Consider the following 19964-nt stretch of genomic DNA (forward strand, 5'->3'; position numbering starts at 1 on the left):
GAAAAACCAAAATTTTTCTTTCATGACTTTTTCATATACAAAGAGATGATGTGAAAAACAAAAATTTAGGAATAACAAAGATTAATAAAATAGTTATTACTAAGCTTTAATTATCAACTTGCGCTTTTAGTTCAATGAGTTTCTTGATATGGTAGCAGAGCCTTTTAAATTTGAGAGTTCGAATCCTGACAACCTAATTTGTTGATTAAATTTCAAGGCATGGTAAGATAGTCTTATGTTGTACACGCTTCAAGTCTAGGGGCATTCGCGTGCGGGGTATGTTAGAAGTTAATATAATAGCTATTATTTGGTTTTAACTATTGGTTTAAACTTTTAGTTTAATTAATTTCTTGACAAATAAGAATGCTGAATCCACATCTTAACTCACGTGACATCTGTAGAAAAAAAGAATTTGAAGATTGTTTATGTACATTCCATGATCACCGCATCAAATATTGTTTAAGTAGAGTCCATGCTCATCTCATCACATTGGAGATAGGCAGAGGCGGATCCAGCCCAGGGCTCGGAGAGGCTCTGGACCCCGGCTTCACCTTTGAGTAATATTGGTTTGGTACTTGATAGTCCTCCCTAATCTCAGTTTATGTTGACATTTTTGTAATATAATTTCAATATTTCAATATTTCAATAATTTCAATAAGAGGTCCTAAGTTCAAATGAAAATTTAGAATATTGGAGGCTAAATTTTTTTTTGTTCAACCCTCACGGCTGAAGTTTAGAAATTTCATCAATCTTTATAAATCTAACTCCGACACGTGAGAGAATAGACCCGCATGTTGTTTAAGTAGAGTCAACGCTTACTATACCAAATGTTGAGTCTATCCCAAAAACTTGATCATTAACTTGATCGTCAAAGGTTGATCTGTATTGGGGTGGACCCATTGGATAAAGTGCTGGGAGAGAATTGTGTCATGAGAAATACTTGTTTTTACAGGGGTTCCAAATAGAACTGTCAAAATGAGTCATAACCCATTTATTGACCCATTTAACCCATCATTTAAATAGGTTAGGGTTGACCCTTTTATGGACTGGGTCATAAAGAGGTTGAGCCATTTAACCCATATAATAAAAGGGTTGAATAGGTTTTTGGCAGGGTCAACCCAATAACCCATTAGTTTTTTTTTTTTAATCACCCATTAGTTTCTTATTAATTTTGAAACAACCACAAATACTTATTCTTTAATATTAGTAGATTTGAATTATTGAATGAAATTTGAATTATTCCTCCACTGAATCAGAATTATTCTCTACATATTATTCTTTTCATACTTATTCTTTAATATTAGTAGATTTTTCAATTGATTATATATAGTTTCCTTTGAAATAATATATTTATTTATTTATAAAATGTGAGGATGTGAGGCTGTGACGACAACCCAATAAATAATTTCATTAAAACATTCATTTATTTAATAATTAATAAATATATTTTTTTATTTCTCATACAAAACGTCTAAAACAAAAAATAATATTCTCTAATTCCACGAAATATTAAATTATATATATTCTCAAAAGAAAACTTATAAAATTAAGGGTTAATTTAAAAAAACACATGGTTTCATAGATCAGAAATTCTAAAATTCAATAAGTTTCTAGAATTTAAAATTCCGAAATTCTAGAATTTTTTAGAATTTCATAACTCTGGAATTTTTGAAATTTCATATTTCAAAAATTTCAAAAATTCTGGAATTTCAAAAATTATAGAATTTCAAAAATTATAGAATTTCAAAAATTCTAGAATTCCAGAATCTGAAGAATTCTGCAATTCCATAATCTGAAGAATTCCAAAATCTGAAGAATTCCAAAATCTGGAAATTCTAGAATTTCAAAAATTCTGAAATTCCAGAATATGAAAATTCTGAAATTCTAGAATTTTAAAAATTCTGGAATTTCTGAATTTTTGAAATTCTAAAATTTCAGAATCTGGAAATTCTGGAATTTCAAAAATTCAAAAATTCTAGAATTTCAGAATCTGAAGAATTGAAATTCTAGAATTTCAAAAATTCTGAAATTCCAGAATATGAAAATTCTGGAATTTCGAAAATTCTGAAATTCCAAAATCTGAAATTTCAGAATCTGGAATATCAAAAATTCTGAAATTTCAGAAATTTCAGATATTCAGAAATTTCAGAAATTTCAGATATTCAGAAATTCTAGAAATTTTGGAATTTTGAAAAATTCTAGAATTTCAAAAATTCTGAAATTCCAGAATATGAAAATTCTGGAATTTCAAAAATTCTAAAATTTAAAATTCTAGAATTTAAAATTCTAGAATTTCGAAAATTCGAAAATTCCAAAATCTGGAATATCAAAAATTCTGAAATTTCAAAAATTTCAGAAATTCTAGATATTCAGAAATTCCGGAAATTTTGGAATTTTGAAAATTCCGAAATTTCAAAAATTCTGGAATGTCAAAAATTCTTGATGATTTGGATGATTACTACGTTGTTGTTTGATTTTATAGAACATTACATTATTTGGACTAATAGTTTTTTACGTGTATGTTAATTGAAATTCAAATGAACAAATTTCTAGGTTTTTTACGCTAGTTCTTTTTGTACTTAGTTGAATTTAAATTGAATTTTAATTACACTAAGAGACTATATCATATAACATGATGAATAACCAGATATTATATTATATTATATTTTAGTTAATTGGGTTAAATGAGTCGATCCGTGTAATTTTTACATTTTCATGTTTTTATGTTTCTACGTTTTTTTTATTTTTGTTTAATTTTTATTAGATTTAGTTAAATGGGTTAAATGGGTCAACCCATATAACCCATTTAATAAATGGGTTGGGTCATTTTGACCTCTATACAAATAGGTTATTACACCCCATTTATTAAATGGGTTGGATTGGGTCAACCCATTTATTAAATAGGTTGGGTCAATCTTTTTAGCCATTTTGACGCCTCTAGTTCCAAAGGATCACGTTACCTTATTACTCCTGAGTGAGGCGGTGTGAAAATCGGTGAAACATCTTAACACATTGCTGGATGAGCCGTTGTTAGAGCGTTGGGCTTGTTTATATTTGAGCCTTTAATGTATTTAATCCAAAATAATTAACATTTTAAGATAGAAATAAAATCTTTAAATGATTTCCATTCTGGGGATATCTGGCAATTTGTCATTTTGACAGGAAATGGACTTGTAACTTAAAACTGAAATATATGAAGGAAATTAACAAGGATACTGGGAACAAGTGAATGAAAGATTTCATTTATCAACAATTTTAGTGTACAAAACATGAAAGACATATCTACAAAGCAATTAGAGTTATCAATTTCTGATACGAAAATACGATTTACAAAGATAATCACATAACACGACAACATGTTTTGACACGCCTAAAGAAAATAGTGTCGTACCTGTAGCCAATTCAGCTGGAGGCAACATGATTATCTTTCTACACAGATTGCATAACTCTGAACTGAACATGGACATTGTAATAGCCCGGTCCAATAACATTCTACACTTTCGTCGAGATCTTATCTTTCAACATCACAGCTTTAAAACACATTTACATGTATTGGAAACACATCTTATCAAACTACTTCATTCACTGCTTCTCCATCCAATAGAGCCGCTACTTATCCAGGCCTTCAAGTCGATGCTACTCCTCAGGATCAGATCGTTACGGACACGCTATGACTATCCAACAAGGAATAGATCTCACTTACTTGAGGATGAGACTTATCCTGCACAGAGAATTCATGAACACACCCTTCAAGTTCAATCCAACTGAAACCAGGAACTTTCTTCATGTTTCTTTCTTTCATCATTGTCCGAACTTTACTCGCATTATCCCACATATGAAGACCAGCATACATGTTCGATAAAAGCACGTATGAACTTGAACTATAACTATCCAAACTCATCAGATGCTCAGCCAAAGGTTCCCCAACACTAAACCTTTCATGACTTCTACACGCGCTAACCAGAGTCCGCCAGATCACATCATTCGGAGCAATTGGCATTTCATCCACGAATTTTCTCGCTTCTTCTATACGCCCTGCGCGACTAAGGATGTCAACCATACATCCATAGTGTTGTAGTTTCGGTTCCACTCTGTAAACCCGTCTCATAATCTCGAAACATATCATGCCTTCTTTCAACAAGCCAGCATGGCTACAAGCATTCAGCAATCCGATGAACGTTATGTCATCCGGCTTGGACTCCATCCTTTCCATCTCCATGAGCAAATGTAGAGCTAATTCGCCGAACCCGTAAACAGCTAACCCACCAATCATAGCATTGTAATGATCTACTGTTTTTCTTTTGATGCTCTGGAAGACCAATGTGGCATTCTCTATACTGCCACATTTTGAGTACATATCAATGAGGGCAACACCAAGTTTCTCCTGCAGGCATATCTGATTCTCCTTCAAGTAGCAATGTATTGCCACGCCTTTTTCGACATGCCCCGAATGAGCAATTGCGGAAAGCGCAATCAACAATGTGGTGTTATCAGGACACAAATTGCTCTGATTTTGCATATCATAGAAGATATCTAAAGCTTCCTTATAATACCCATTTTTCACATAGCCATTCATCATTACATTACACACAATTACATCTCTTTCGGGCATTTCATCGAACAATCTCCGGGCAATATCTACGCGGCCGAGTTTCACGTAACCACCTATGATGTTAGCCCAACTCACCATATCCCTTCTTGGCATTCTCTCAAATAAAGCCTGAGCATCTTCCATTCTCCCCTGTTTTGCACACCCATCAATCATTGAATTCCAGGAAATCAGGTCTCTTTCAGGCATTTTCTCAAACAGTTCCCAAGCAAGCTCGAGGCCGTTTTTCGATCCGATTAGCCCACTGATTAACGAATTCCAAGTTATCAAATTCCTCACATTCATAGGCATAGAATCAAACAACTGATGCGCGAGATCAATTTTACCATTCTTTACATACCCATCTATCATTATATTATGCGAAACTGAGTCTCTCCTCGGCATTGTATCAAACAATTGACGCGCATGTTCAATGTAGTGACACCGCGTAAACAATGTCAGCAAACAATTCTGCAAAAAAACATCCGATCCAAATCCCAATTTCCTCAATAAACCATGAATCTGAGTTCCTTCGTTAACTAAACCCAAACGAGAACATGCTTTCAAAAGCAAGGAAAGGGAGAATTTATCCACAGGAATCCCATCCTGAAGCATCAATGAGAAAACAAACAACGCTCGAATTGGGTCATCGCCGTGAGAGTGAGTTTTGATTATAGCATTCCAAAGAAAAGGATCCTCGTTTCTTGTATCAATCTGAAAAGCATGATGGGTGAAGAAGACATAACGAGCGAATTCGACTAGGGGAGTAAGTGGGGAAGAAGAGAGGGAGAGTATGAGTTTTGTGGTGAAATAAGAGTTTCTGATGAATCCGGTTGTTAAAAGTCTGGCGTGAATTTGATTTATGTCGTTTGAAGATTTGCATTTTTGGAATAGGATTAGGGTTGATAAAGGGGAATTCCATGGCTGTTGGCTTAAATTGGCAAGTAGAAGCATCAAAATCAGAACTTTCAAATCCACAAGAGAAAATTGTGATCTTCAATGTCACTCGAAGATGAGCACTGAACAAGATAGGATTTTTCTTAGATATTTTGGTAACGACTCTTTCGAACTGTATGGGCCAAGAACCCATTTACGGCCCACCGGATGCAATTCAGCCCATTATGTTTCTCCAAAAGTGAAACTCAGAAAAGGCTGACCTTTTGGGTTACGGGTCTTTTGAGAAGAAGATAATAATTTTTAGGAAAATTTTTTAGGAAAAATTATACAAAAATTCATGTTTTAAAAACTATTTACAATTATATCAAATTATAATTTTTTTATTATATCAAACTAGTAAAATCAGTATTTTTTAATATATTTTAAGGATTAGAATTTATAAATTAAAAGTCTAGAATATATTTTATAGGGTTTATAATTTATGAATTGGAGTCTAGAATTTTTAAATTATGGTGTAAAATCATAATATATAGAGAACAATGACATATTAAGAATTAAGTTTGGTGATATGACTTAATTCTAATTTTATACTTAATTATGATATTTATGTATTTGACCCTAATTTTTACTCAATTAATTATTTTTGTTAAATAAAAAATCATTAATTAAATAAAAATAATGAAGGGATTAGAATCAAATTTGATTTTCAGGTTTTTAAAGAAGTGCAAATCTAGTCTAACGTCTCTGTACAAATTTGTTACTAAGGTTTCCAAGTAAGTTTAATTTTAGCCATAAGTTATCAAAAAAAAAAAAATTTAAAAAACTGGTTTAACTGTTATTTAACTATCACATCAGACGTTCTAAACAAGTTTGTCGATAAAGTAAAACAGTTTCAATTTCTAGACATGTTCTACTAGTTATCATTAATATATATGCATACCAAAATTACATGTAACCTGAAAACATGACATGAAATTGACACTAACCCGAATAGGTTAACACGATTGTGACACGAAAGTTTTTGGAGTTGGGTTTGAGTTTACTCTTTTTGATATGAACACGAAATAAAACGACACGAACACGACTCGAACATGATAATTGTCAGGTCCATCCACAACCCATGAGTCGACATTTGTCCTCAAAAGGGGCTAGAACGCATACCTTGAACCGGCTTTCGGAACTTCCCCTAGCATCCTATAAATAGAACTTAATGTCACAGTTAAGGTACATACACACATCTATTGTGATTCATACTCAATTGCTTAGTACACACGTTATTAAATTTTACTAACTTAAACATCAGAGTGGAGTTGCCGATCATCAGACTTACATTGATCATTTTTCTGTCTTATCTCGGGCATAGATAAGATTCTAGCCATCGTCAGAATACTATCATCTAGATTCAGTCGTATCAAATTGGTGCACTCAACATGCAACGGACAAATAAGTCAAAAATATGAATGTAGCCACCATGACACGATTGTAAAAAAAGTTGGACGATGCGAAGCAAGTCATGAAGTTGGCAAAACGACGTCATTCTATCACATGCTCTACTTGTTTATAGAGAATAATTGAAAAAATTTAACCAAGTAATATTTTTGTGTTTTGGTTCCTTTTTGTAGCAACAAGCGTTGATATTCCATGATAAATTTTGTAACATATTAATCTTTTGTTTAATAAGTCACGTCACATATTAGAGAAATAGAAGTACTTAAAGTTGGAGTTAAAAGGATGTTTGGTTCAGTTTTAGCAAAGGCATCTTTTGTTTTTGGGTTAATGTCACGTTTTGGATCAGAAGCAATTTTATCCTTATCGTTTAAAATGGTGCAATTTTATCCCTAACGTTAGAAGCCTAGAGCAATTTTACCTTAACGATAATAAATTGGGTCAATTTGAGAAATAATTCATCAAATTGTTTTCTTGATCATGAATCTTGGCATCTATACTTCACACCTGCATTATTTTATCAGTAACAAATCACACATATGTTGGGATGTGAAAAAATATAATGTCTTTTGTACGAATTAGATAAAAAAAATTCAAAAAATTCACCGAATTTATAAATATTAATCTCCGATTCTATTATTAAATTATAAAAAACATGAAATCCTTTTTTAGAACGAATTGATGTGCAATTGGTGCCGAATAAGGAACAAAAATATTTGTGTTTTATAATAGTGTCTAAAATTGACCCAATTTATCAACGTTAGGGTAAAATTGCTCTTGACTTCCAACGTTAGAAATAAAATTGCACCATTTTAAATGTTAAAGGTAAAATTGTTTCTGATCCAAAATGTTAAAGGTAAATTTTTGCATCTTAGCCCTAAAAACAATTAGCTTCCAAAATCACAAGTAACATTAAGAAAAAAAAGTCAACAATTTTTTTTTCCTTCAAAAAGAAAACCTTAGAGACTTGTACAAGTTGACCAATTTGATATTGACTAAATTAGTGATATTGCATAAGGGATCATTTGATTATTAAATGGAAATTGACCTTTTCTAAAATATTATAAATGCTGATTAGGAGAACAAAGGAATATGATCATTTAGATGCTTGATTGCGTTACTATATGTTAAATTACATAATATTATTATTTGAATCAAAATTGAGATAGCATAACAAATAAAAAATGCAATTACAATATTAATTTATATAGGTCCTGTTTGGGAATTAGTACTATTAAAATAATTGTGTTATCTTTAATGGTTTTCTTCTGAATTAGTATTATCTTTACTTTGAGTGATCTTCTAGACTTTCTTTCGCTAGCTTGATATAAGAACAACATATGGTTATAAAGGGACCGACGTTTGGCAAACCCGCTCTGATGCCTAATTTAGCAGGAGTTGTAGAAGGGTGAACGATATTAAGAGTATTGATACTAGTTGTATAATTAATGTATCTTGTTTAGGTCATGTATCTTTCCCATTTATAGTGGTTACCAAAGTATTCTTGATGATTCTGAGAATGTACCTCGGTGAGTTACATGACACGTGTCAATCTTCGGTTGGTTTTACCGTGCTTGGTCTATGTAATGTACATGCTTTGCCAGGTGGCTAAATTTCATTGGTCATTACGGCCTTCCGACCTCTAGTGTGTCAAACGACACGCGTTGCTCCTTGTCCACTTTCCTTCATGTAACCATCTTCCTTATCCAACGATTGCTTTTTAAGATTGTACATATGCGCGTGTGGACGGTGGGGATCCCCTCACGTGGCTGAAGGGTTTCATTCACATCATAAGAAAATATTATTTTATTGGATCAAACGGTTACCGCACGTCCTCTGGATCGAGGGGTGATGTTGATCCACGTGTCCAGAGTGTTTCTCGGGATATTCCTTAGGGCATCAATTATGATTATTTGTAATTAATATTAAACATCTCTCCTATTTAAATAAATAAGGGAAATTGTGAATTTTTTTTTTATTTTGAAATGTAAAAAGAAATATAATTTTTGAGCTGTTAGCTGATTACATTAACTGTTTTGATTAGCTGTTTGTGTAGACCTGTTTGGTAAAAATTAGCTGATTGATAATAGCGGTTTGTGCAAAAAGACGAATAAGGGCATTAATTTTGACGCAGGAGAAGAGGGAGTCTATCTATTAGGGTTAAAGAAGTTCATTAATTTTAATATTGCAAAACCTAATTGAAAAATCTCATTTTAAGAGCTTTTTCTAAATTAGTGTTTTCATCCCAAAACTCTCTCCCAAATCTCTCTCCACCAAACACTCCAATTAGCGGTTTCAGTGGTCAAACCTCTAAAGTTGGTCAAAACCGCTCTTTTTATCCCAAAACGCTCTTTATCAAACAGGGCCTAGCCTTTTCAACAAACCTTTTATATTTTAAATTATACTTTGAAAATTACTTATTTAAATAATCTAGTATTAGGTTAATTACTTTAAAAAAAACCTAGATTTTCTGAGTAATATTAATATTCATTCCCTTAAATATTTCAGAAATCAATAGATATTATTTTGATTGACAATCTTCAACGTATCACATCATATCAAATTATTTTATTTTACTAATGATAAGCATTGAGCCACCAAATTATATAATGTTGACATTTTTACAATTTGAAATGAGATATTTATATGTGCAATTGGGTGGAAAAGCATCCATGATTTTTTATTTTTTTTCTAAAGTTTGATCATTGTCACATTATGTCATTAAATTTTAAAATAGAACAATAAAATTATTAAAATTTTGCTCTTAGTTACAAATTTTTCTATAACATGGTGAATAGGGAAACAATAAATTATATGAATAGAGTGTGAAAATGATAATCATAATCGAGGTTCACATACTATTACATATTATCATAATAACAATAATTTAAAAATGCTAGATTAATCATCACAACGATTCAACTTAATGGAGGAAACTATATGTCATGCAGCAGATCTATGCTTCGAGCTTTAAAGCTGAAAAAAATGTCGGATTGGAAGATTCAGAATCTTCCAAAAGGAGCGATGGGTATAAAAAATGTTCTAAGCTTGATTGTCCCATTAAGTCTTGGATCTTAAACTCCTTTTAAAGGGAATCGCGAAAGGTTTTCAGTATATCACATCAGCTAGAGAGTTATGGAGGGATTTAGCTTATCATTTTGGAGAAAATAATTATACTTTGATCTTCAAGATTAAACGTGAGATACGTGTTCTCTCACTCTGTAATCTTTCAATCTTGCTTTATTTCAATTAGTTGAAGAAGTTGTGGGATGAATTGGTTTTCTTAAAACCAATGCCTTCTTGTAAATGTGGAATAGAAAAATCTTGTGTTTGTAATACTTTTCAAAGGCTAGCTGATATTAATGAAGAAGATAGGCTAATGCAATTTTTAAGGGGATTAAATGACATATATGGTCACATTAAAAATAAAACCAGCTTGATGGATTTGTTGCGTAATCTGAACAAGGCATATCCTATGCTATTACAATTTGGAAAAAAATGAAATTTATATCGAACAATAAGTGGAAATGGCTTATTTCACTAAGACAGATCGTCACAATAAATTTTCATAAAAAACTTCAAAAGACATGATTATGAGAAATGAGACTGATTCTAAAGATGAGAAATATTGTGATAACTGTAGTATGACTGGTCACACACGATCAATATACTTTAAGATCATTGGTTATTCTGAATGATGGAATGAAGGTAGAGATGTTAAGAAATAAGGAAGGGATTTTAAGAAGAAAGATCATGCACGTTTGTTCTTTCCGTAAACACAGAGAAAATAATGCAACACAACAGAAGATAACCCTATACAACAATGATTATGATGTCGAACAAAAGGAAAACCATTTTGATGAAGATATGAAGAATATGATTAAAAAGTGTACAAATTATTGAAAGTGAAAAGTGTTGCTAACTCTCTTATCACAAACTTCCCATATAAGTCCTTAAACTCATTTTCTAACTAATAAACCTTTTATGTCATACCAACAAAATGTGACTTTATCTAATGGGATCCTACGGAAAATTAAGTACTTGGGAGATGTTCATTTGACATATAAGTCATTTTGCATAATATGTTGCATGCACCACATTTCAAATATAACTTGCTATCCGTTAGCCAAGTTCTACATGAAAATAAAATTGAAGTGGGTTTTCAAAGGGATTTGTTATATACAGGTCCATAATTCACATGAATGGATTACAATAACCTGGATGGTGGAAAGATTATATCACATCTTTATCTCGTGATGTGATAAATAAAGTGCAAATGTTTTTGATGTTAATACTTATCATAATAGCAATTAAGATGCATAAATGTGACATTCAAGACTTGGGCATGCTTCTATAGATGCATTGAGTCATATTTCAGATATTTATGTTTCTTGTAACTATGGCAATTGCAATACATGTCATAAAGTCAAACATGAGACACTTTCCTTTTAGAGAAGTCAAATTACTACAATTTCTCTTTTTGAGCTTTTACATGGAGGGTTGCGAGGACCTATAAACAAAAGTCTTTAATTGGTGCCAAATATTTTTTTAAACTTTAGTGGAATATTACACTAGGGTTGCTTGAGCGATTTTGTTACATCTAAATCACAAGTTTGTCATGGTCTACAAACAATTTTTTCACAATGGTAGCTTCTCAACACAATGTTAAAATGAAGGTTTTAAGAACATATAATGGCAAAGAGTTTCTTAATGCCAAGTGTACAAAAATATATGAGAAGGTTGGATTTTTACATCAGTAAACATGTATCTACACACCTTAGCAAAATTGGTCGTAGAAAGAAAACATAGACAACTACTAGAGGTAGCCAGAGCTTTGTTATTTTTTCAAAAAAAAAAAAAAAACATGTATGCATTTTTATGAAGAGAAGCTATTAAAATAACAATTTATATTATTAATCTTTTACCCATTAAGATGTTAAAATGGAAAACACCTTATGAGATATTATATGGGAAAAATCATGACTATCATATGTTCAGAGTTTTTAGATGTCAGTCTCAATAGATTTATCTTTATCCGACAAAGGATATATTTAGCTCAATAACACATATTGGTATTTTTTTTTTAGCTTCACTATGGGACAAAAAGGGCATAAGATTATGAATTTAACCACAAATCAAATAGTGGTCAATAGGGATGTTACTTTTCAAGAGTGTATGTTTTCTTACCATTCTTAACAATGTTCATCTAAACCCAATTATATCTTTATTGATTTTTCAAAGAACATTCATACACCCTGTCACACCCGACCCTAGACGACCCCAATCGGCATCGGGCGTGAAATAGAAAGATCACAATCAATACTTAGGAGTCTCCAATTTATCCAAATATCATAACTATCATACTTTTCAAGAATTCCTCTCAAATACATTTAGACTATATACATATATCTATGACATTTAAGTGTCAAATACTACCCAAGATAACCAAATCTCCAAATTACTACAAAGGCAAATGTACTAAACACAAACCCAATGACTTGAACCTTGTTTATCAACCAGTGACTTCTCCTATACCTTACTCTTTCTCGTCTAAAAACATTAAAACATTTAAAAAGGTGAGACAGAAATCTCAGTAAGAAACTATCAGCTATAAAAACCAACTTTACTTAACATATCTACATATATACATTTATAAAGGATTTAATCAAAACCTTATAAATATACTCAAAACTTAAGTTTATATAACTTTATATATATAATGTATCTTATCAAAACGAATCAAAACAAATAAACGTTTCATCAAACCATTTTATAATCAAATAAATGTTTTATCAAACCAACTTGTAATCAAATAAATGTTTTATCAAACCAACTCGTAATCAATCAAACGTAAAACCGTATATCAACATTAATCATAACCGAAAACATAATCCAAACGAACTTAAAACATTGTATCCATCCTCGAGTTTCTCCTCTTAAGTATCAATCCATAGCCACATATATAGTCGAGACGTCTCTTAACATTGCCTATCCCATATGGTCTTTGTTGGTCCCTTGTAAGGTTGCAAGTATAGTTCCAAGGGGGGGGGGGGGGGGGGTTAGGAACTATTTAAACTTTTTCGCAATTAGGGCAGACTTCTTTCTCTAAAGAAAAAGGTTTTAACAGAGGCGCTGAGTAAACAGCAAGATACTGGCTTAGTCAACTGGTGACTAGGTCAGTTTCTTAGCTTGAGTCAGGAGATAGCACTTAGAGTCTATTCCTGAGCTCAGACGTTCAGCGCGCACAGCTCAACTTGACCTTCTTTACTTGGTCAGTTTTTGGTTATTTTAAGCAAGCAATATATATAAGGAGTTAAAAGGTAAGAAATACTTCACTCAGCAGATTTATCCAGGTTCGGCTTCTTCTAAGCCTACGTCCTGTCCCCGAAACACGTTCCGAGATTTCGAATCCTCTACTGAGCTCTTTAAAGGTAGAGCCTCAAACCTTTTACAATATCAGCAACTGAGTATGACAAGAGTACCTTCCTCTATACCTCTACTCAATTCTAATCTCACGCTGAGTACTAAAACCGAGTACTCAGCCTCTCATTTCTATCTCTAGAAATGATAAGTGTTTTTGTCCTATACAAAAATTTGCTAAGACACTTTAGACGATTGAAACAATCACTCTAGACTTTTACACAGATATAAGAATTGTAGTGTAAGATTTTGCTTTGCTTCTTTGCTTACAGAACTTGTGTAGAAATTTGGTCAGCGTAATGGCTTGAACAAGTTCTGTGTTGAGTGAAGCTTCTGATGGCACTATTTATAGAGACGTCTGGGCATCGATCATTTCGAATTTCGAAATAACCGTTGGAGGGAAACGGCTATATGTCGTTGTCATCCTGACTTGCTCAGAGCTCTCGGCCAATCAGAATTGTGTATCTTCTGTCCTCGGTCAGCTCAGCGGACTGTCTCTCCTTTTATGGTAAAGTCAACTGGACAGCATACTGTGTCATTTGAACTTTACCCAAAGTAGAAATACTTTGTCTGGAGGTTTTCATTTGCCAGCTGCTATCTTGTACGTTTTGTCGAGACTACTCAGCAGCTTCATCTTGAAATTGTTCCCGAAGGTCTTCTAGATCCTTCCTTCTGCTGAGTTGCGTTTTGTTCAAAACGGCAACGTCTTGACACACGCGGGCCGAGTTGTACTGAGCTGTTTGACTTGGGCCTTGACTTCCGTATTGGGCTTGGGCCATTTAATTCTTGTGTCTTATAAACAATTTTAACTCAACATTGAACAAACACATTAGTAGAATAAATCAAAGCTTTTAAACTTAGTATGTTTAGAATATGTATTTCAATTTTACTTAAACAATTTTGTCAAATCAAAATTATGTGGAAATGTGTTTCAACAAACTCCCCCATTTTGATGTTGGCAAAACTATTCAGCGAGGAACTCAGTATGAGCTCCCCCATGATAGTTGACCTAGTATAATTTTGCAAACTCCCCCGTAAGGGTTGAGCTACTGACTTAGTTTTACTCAAAACATTAAAAGGTTTAAATGAGTAAGTCTAAGGTCAGTTTTTCAGATATAGGTCAACTATTTCAACATATTCTATTTACTCAGTATTAAGCGGAAGGTTTAGTCATATAGAGCGCGCTGAGTAATTTGTTGTTCAATGAGTTCTTATCAGAATGTTTTATAAACACATAGGTCAATGTCAAACATGTTATCTGCATTTGATTTAGTCAATAATGTTACAAGTATTAAACATAGCTGATTTAATTGAAGATACACAATGACTCAGTACTTAGTAGCATATATCATAACTCAGGATTTGAATAAGAGGTGCAAATATGATATATAGATAGAAGTCAGTAATTACACAGCAAAAATAGAATTAGATTACAAGTGACTCAGTCTAAAACTGGGCTAGCCTATCTATTTCTTTTTCTTGTGTTGCGATGACTGACTTCGCCCATGCTGAGCTCTAGCTGTTTGTTCTTTCTCCCCCGTTTTGTAAACGTCAGGGAGCCTGAAAGCATCAGTTAAGACGGCACGAGTCAGTTCTTGGGATAGCTCCTTAAGCTTCTCAGCGCTTTCATTGACACCATCAAAGATGGCAACTCCATCAGCTGAGACCTCTTCGGGTACATTAAGATCAGCAGCACTGAGCATATTTACGCTGAATGCTTGAGCTTTGCCTTGCCAGATAAGAGCTTCAGTAAGGCCAGCAAAGATTTGGTGAAAGGTTTTTAAGAGAGCTGTGTCGTAATACTGACGTTGGATGTTGTTATGACGAATGTGATTGAAGGTCTGTTGTGCGAGAGTCATCATCTCGTTCTGCTTCATTGCGTCAGTATCCATCTCTTGCTTATTCAGATTAAGCAACCTTATGGCCTCACCAATTTGCTCTACTGAGCACTGACTGTACGACACCATTTGCTCGTTGGTCTTAAGTTGCTCAGTATGAAGCTGAGCAAAGAGCATTTTGATTTCAGAGGAAGTGGCGTAGTCAGTGTTCACAGCTGACAATTTCTGGACTTGTTGATGGAGAGAGTTCAGGTGTTGCACGGTTGTCAGCTGGATCTCAGCCAACTTGGCAATTAAGTCCTGCTTAGCTTGCTGTGCTTGGAAGGATAAGACGACGTTTAGTAGATCCTTGAGTCCCTTAACTTCGTTGAGAAGCTGAGTGACCTGGGAAAGCTGGGTGGTCTCAAGAAGTGAAGATCCAGCAACAGGAGATGTGGAATGTTGAAGGTCTCTGATTAATGCTTGCACTGAGTCAATGATCTTTTTGCCGGACTCAGTGGCATTCAGATGGCTTTGTGAACCTTCAGTGACATCAGTATGACCAGAAGGAAGAGGAGTGAAAGGAGTAACCTGGTCAGTGACTGGAATAGTATGCTCAATCTGCACTTGAGTTTTAGGAATAGTTGATTGATCGGCAGAGAGTTGAGGTGGAGAAGTTGTAATGCGAATACTGTCTGTGCTGACGGCAGAGGTGTGTGGAGTCAGCACCATGCTTGAGGAAATAGCATGAACAGTAGACGGCTCAACCTGACTGGTTGATGTTGCAGAAGCATTGGGTTCGGCATGTTCCTGTTGAGAAGAAACAGAGGCTTGTTTTTCTAACGCCGCCGATGTAGTGGAAGTGGATTGGCGTTTGAAAAACTTGAGTTGGACGGTAGAAGGGTCCTTAGTTGTCTTGGAGACGACAAAGTCAGGAAGAGTTGGTAGTTGCACAGGAGGTTCACTGATTAGCTTCTCACTGGCTTTGACCAACTTTCGCCTTCTACGAGGTGGAGTGACAGTATGATCAGGTTCTCCTGAGTGAGAAGGGGAAGATCCTTGTTGTTCAGTATGAGTCTGGTCAGCTTGCTCTTCAACTTGATCAACAGTGTGTTGGTCAAGTACTTGCTCAACTCCCGCAGCCAACTCAGTATTGGCATGCTCATCACCAGCAGCTAACCCAGTATCTGCATCCTCAGCCTCATGCTCACTGGCTGTTTCCTCAGAATCCTCAGCGTCATCCTGACCGCTGGCTTCTTCCTCTTCTTCTTCAGTACTGTCACCGTCAAGTTCTTCCTCAACTTGAGAGATGAAGTGATCATCTAGTTGAACCTCATTTTCATCATGCTCAGCTACACTACCTTGACACTGGGTGAAGTGAGAGTCACCCGGTACAATGAAATCAGTAGGTATAGCGTTGAGGGGAGACAGTGTTGAAGGCTTCTGCTTCTTTTGAGGTTGCGCAGTAGCTTCCTCAGTTCCAGGCTCACCTTGCCTGCTTCTTTTCTCAGCTGACTTACCAGCTGGCTTCTGCCTCTTTGCTGGAGACTCAACATGTTTAGAAGGAGTCTCAGAAGTTTTCCTCTTGCGAGAAGCTGGGGCCTTAGTCCTTCTTCCTTTCTTAGGTTCAGCAGTGTCTTCAGCTTGGCCAGCAGCAGCAGCAACTTTACCTTTCTTCAAGGGCTGTCCAAACTTTAGTGCCCTCAGCGAGGAAGCTGTTATCTCAGTTCCTCGAGTCTTCTCCTCTCCTTCAAGGTCAACTTTGTGGTCAATCAGGATTCTGGTGATGATTGAACCAAGCCTCAGCGTGTTAGTACTTCGAAGGAAACCAACAACGAGAAAGACCGGCATGTTGATGGGAGTGTACGTCAGCATGTGCCATATAAAGCACTGCTCGAAATTTGTTGCTGATGTAGTGCAGTTGATCTTTGGGTAGATAAAATAAGTCAGCAAATAATGAGCCATCTTCTGGTGCTGACCCATTGATGAAGCTGACACTTCTCCTGAGTGACCCTCAGGTTTGCAAAAGTTGTGTGCATAGTCAGTTTTGTCCTGATCTCCCGATCTTCTCAGCCTTGCTCCCTCAGTTTTTAGCTTGAGAAGATTTCCTATGTAGAGAGGGTTGACGAAGATGGTTTTGCCTTTCACCTCAGTGCACAAGTAGTCAGTGTTGTCATTGGCAACTTTGAGGTTGTGGTAAAACTCCCTTACTAGGTCAGGATAGGTTTCATCCCTAACCGAAAACAGCTCCGTCCATCCGTTTTGTGAAATCCATTCGCAGAAAGGTTTTTCGTTATGTACGAAGTGTTCTAAGACCCATCTGGAGGGCTCAACTTTCCATTCTTGTACGTTCTCAAAAACTTTGGAGTAGGTTCGGATTTTCACAGTCTTTCCTTGACCAGAGGTTTGGCCAGTTTTTCCTTTGCTCGGCGTAGGAGGATTTCCAGTAGGTTCATCGGAGTTAGTCTTTTGGTGACCGGCACCGGAGACGTTGTAGGATATCTTAGTCATTTTCAAGGATGGGGAAGGTTTAGAAGGATTTTGAGAGAGAAAGAGTTTCTTTGCCTTAGAATTTGATTAAGCGTAAAGAATAAAAAATGGGGAATTACCCATTATTTATAGATGGAATGAGCGGTGTGGATTTAATCAAATCCATGGGTCAGTTTTGCCTTGGGATTGTGTACCGACAAAGATCCTGGCATTTATGACACATACGGCGAATACGTCATCCTAGGGCTATACGCGTGCTATTGCATTTATGCTAACGGATCTAACACTCAGCGTTTAGAATGTCAAGCGTTTGATATTCTGAGTGGTCAGTATTGCTTTTACGGATGATTTTAAAGTTTAAGTTTAAACTAATTTACTCAGTGTGCAAGTTTACTCAGTATTTGATGTTCAGTCAGTTTCGATGAGTTACTCAGCAAACAATCAATCATTCAGCATAGTAATTCACTCAGCATTCATATTCATTTAGCACAGGAATTTACTGAAGAGGATTAAACATACCAATTGCTTCTCTCAGTATGCTGAACTGCTCACGGGCCAGTGGCTTCGTGAAGATATCCGCAAGCTGTTCGTCCGTTGGGACAAAGGTCAGCTTGATCTCACCCTTGAGTACATGGTCTCTAATGAAGTGATGTCTGATGCTGACATGCTTCATTCTGCTGTGTTGAATTGGGTTCTTTGAAAGATCAATTGCACTTTTGTTGTCACACTTGACTTCAATTGTCTTCGTTTGAACACCATAGTCTTCAAGCTGTTGCTTAATCCATAGGACTTGAGCAACACAGTGACCAGCAGTAATGTACTCAGCTTCAGTGGTAGACAGGGCTACTGACGCCTGCTTTTTGCTGAACCAGGATATAAGACAGCTTCCTAAGAAGTGACATCCTCCAGAGGTGCTTTTACGTTCCAGCTTATCCCGTCCATAGTCAGCGTCAGTGTATCCGATGAGTGTAAAATCATGAGTATTTGGATACCATAGACCTGCGTTCACTGAGCTTTGCAAATATCTAAGGATTCTTTTTACAGCAATGTAATGAGATTCCTTAGGGTTAGATTGATATCTAGCACAGTAGCATACTGAAAACTGAATGTCTGGTCTACTGGCTGTTAAGTAAAGTAGAGAGCCTATCATACCTCGATATAATTTGTTGTCTACTGACTTACCATTCTCGTCAGCACAGAGGACAGTGTCAGTGCCCATAGGAGTGGATATTGGCTTGCAATTTTCCAAATCATATTTCTTTAATATCTCCTTGGCATATTTGGCTTGACTGATGAAAATGTCATTCTTTCCTTGTTTAATTTGAAGACCGAGGAAGAAGTTGAGTTCTCCCATCATGGACATTTCAAACTCAGTCTGCATTTGCTGGCTAAACTCCTTGCACATTGATTCGTTAGTTGCACCAAATATTATATCATCAACATAAATTTGGGCCAGCAGGGTATCTTTACCCTTTCTCTTAATGAATAAGGTTGTATCAGCTTTGCCCCTGACGTAATTTCTAGTCAGCAGGAAACTGGTCAGCCTCTTATACCAAGCACGTGGTGCTTGCTTGAGGCCATATAGAGGCTTTTTGAGTTTATAAACGTGGTTAGGGAATTTATGATCCTCAAAACCTGGAGGTTGATTAACATAAACCTCCTCGTTTATAACTCCATTAAGAAATGCACTTTTGACATCCATTTGGAATAATTTAAAGTTCATGTAAGATGCATATGCACATAGAATTCTAATTGCCTCTAGCCTTGCCACTGGGGCAAAGGTCTCACCATAGTCAATACCTTCTTGCTGACTGTAGCCCTGAGCTACAAGCCTTGCTTTGTTCCTGACTACATTCCCTTGTTCATCCATCTTGTTTCTGAAGACCCATCTTGTTCCAATGGTCTTTTGACTCTTTGGATGAGGCACTAGCTCCCATACATTGTTTCTTCTGAATTGATCAAGCTCCTCTTGCATTGTGTTCATCCAGAATTCATCGTACTCAGCTTCAGCGAAATTCTTCGGTTCTTGAACTGAGATGAAAGCGACATTGCTGAGGTACTTCCTGAGTTGATTCCTCGTCATCAGGGTATTCCCAGCAGAATCAAGGATTGCACTTTCTGAGTGCCCTCTTGGGATCCTTATCTCTTTAGGTAGATTCATGTCTTGTGTTGTTTTTGTTTCAACAATCTCTGCAGAAGTAGGTAGGTCAGTAAAAGTAATCTTAGGTTCACTCTTACTCTTGGTCAGCCTTTTGGTGAATGACTCAGTAACTGGTTCTTGGTCAGTGGTGGTTACTGAGTGTGGA

At 35.3% G+C, this 19964-nt stretch overlaps 1 protein-coding gene across 1 annotated transcript; it reads right to left on the reverse strand.

The window, feature by feature from the left end:
- Window positions 1-3216: 3216 nt before the first annotated feature.
- On the reverse strand, window positions 3217-5588 carry LOC136216753 (pentatricopeptide repeat-containing protein At2g45350, chloroplastic). The gene has a single exon (XM_066003318.1). The coding sequence runs from the start codon at window positions 5540-5542 to the stop codon at window positions 3650-3652; it is 1893 nt and encodes a 630-aa protein (XP_065859390.1). The 5' UTR covers window positions 5543-5588; the 3' UTR covers window positions 3217-3649.
- Window positions 5589-19964: the final 14376 nt, after the last annotated feature.

Source organism: Euphorbia lathyris, chromosome 2 (genome assembly GCF_963576675.1).
Source record: "Euphorbia lathyris chromosome 2, ddEupLath1.1, whole genome shotgun sequence".
Taxonomy (NCBI): domain Eukaryota; kingdom Viridiplantae; phylum Streptophyta; class Magnoliopsida; order Malpighiales; family Euphorbiaceae; genus Euphorbia; species Euphorbia lathyris.

Excerpts from the sequence above, each read along its gene's own strand:
- LOC136216753 (XM_066003318.1), bottom strand. The coding sequence starts at position 5,542 with ATGCTTCTACTTGCCAATTTAAGCCAACAGCCATGGAATTCCCCTTTA.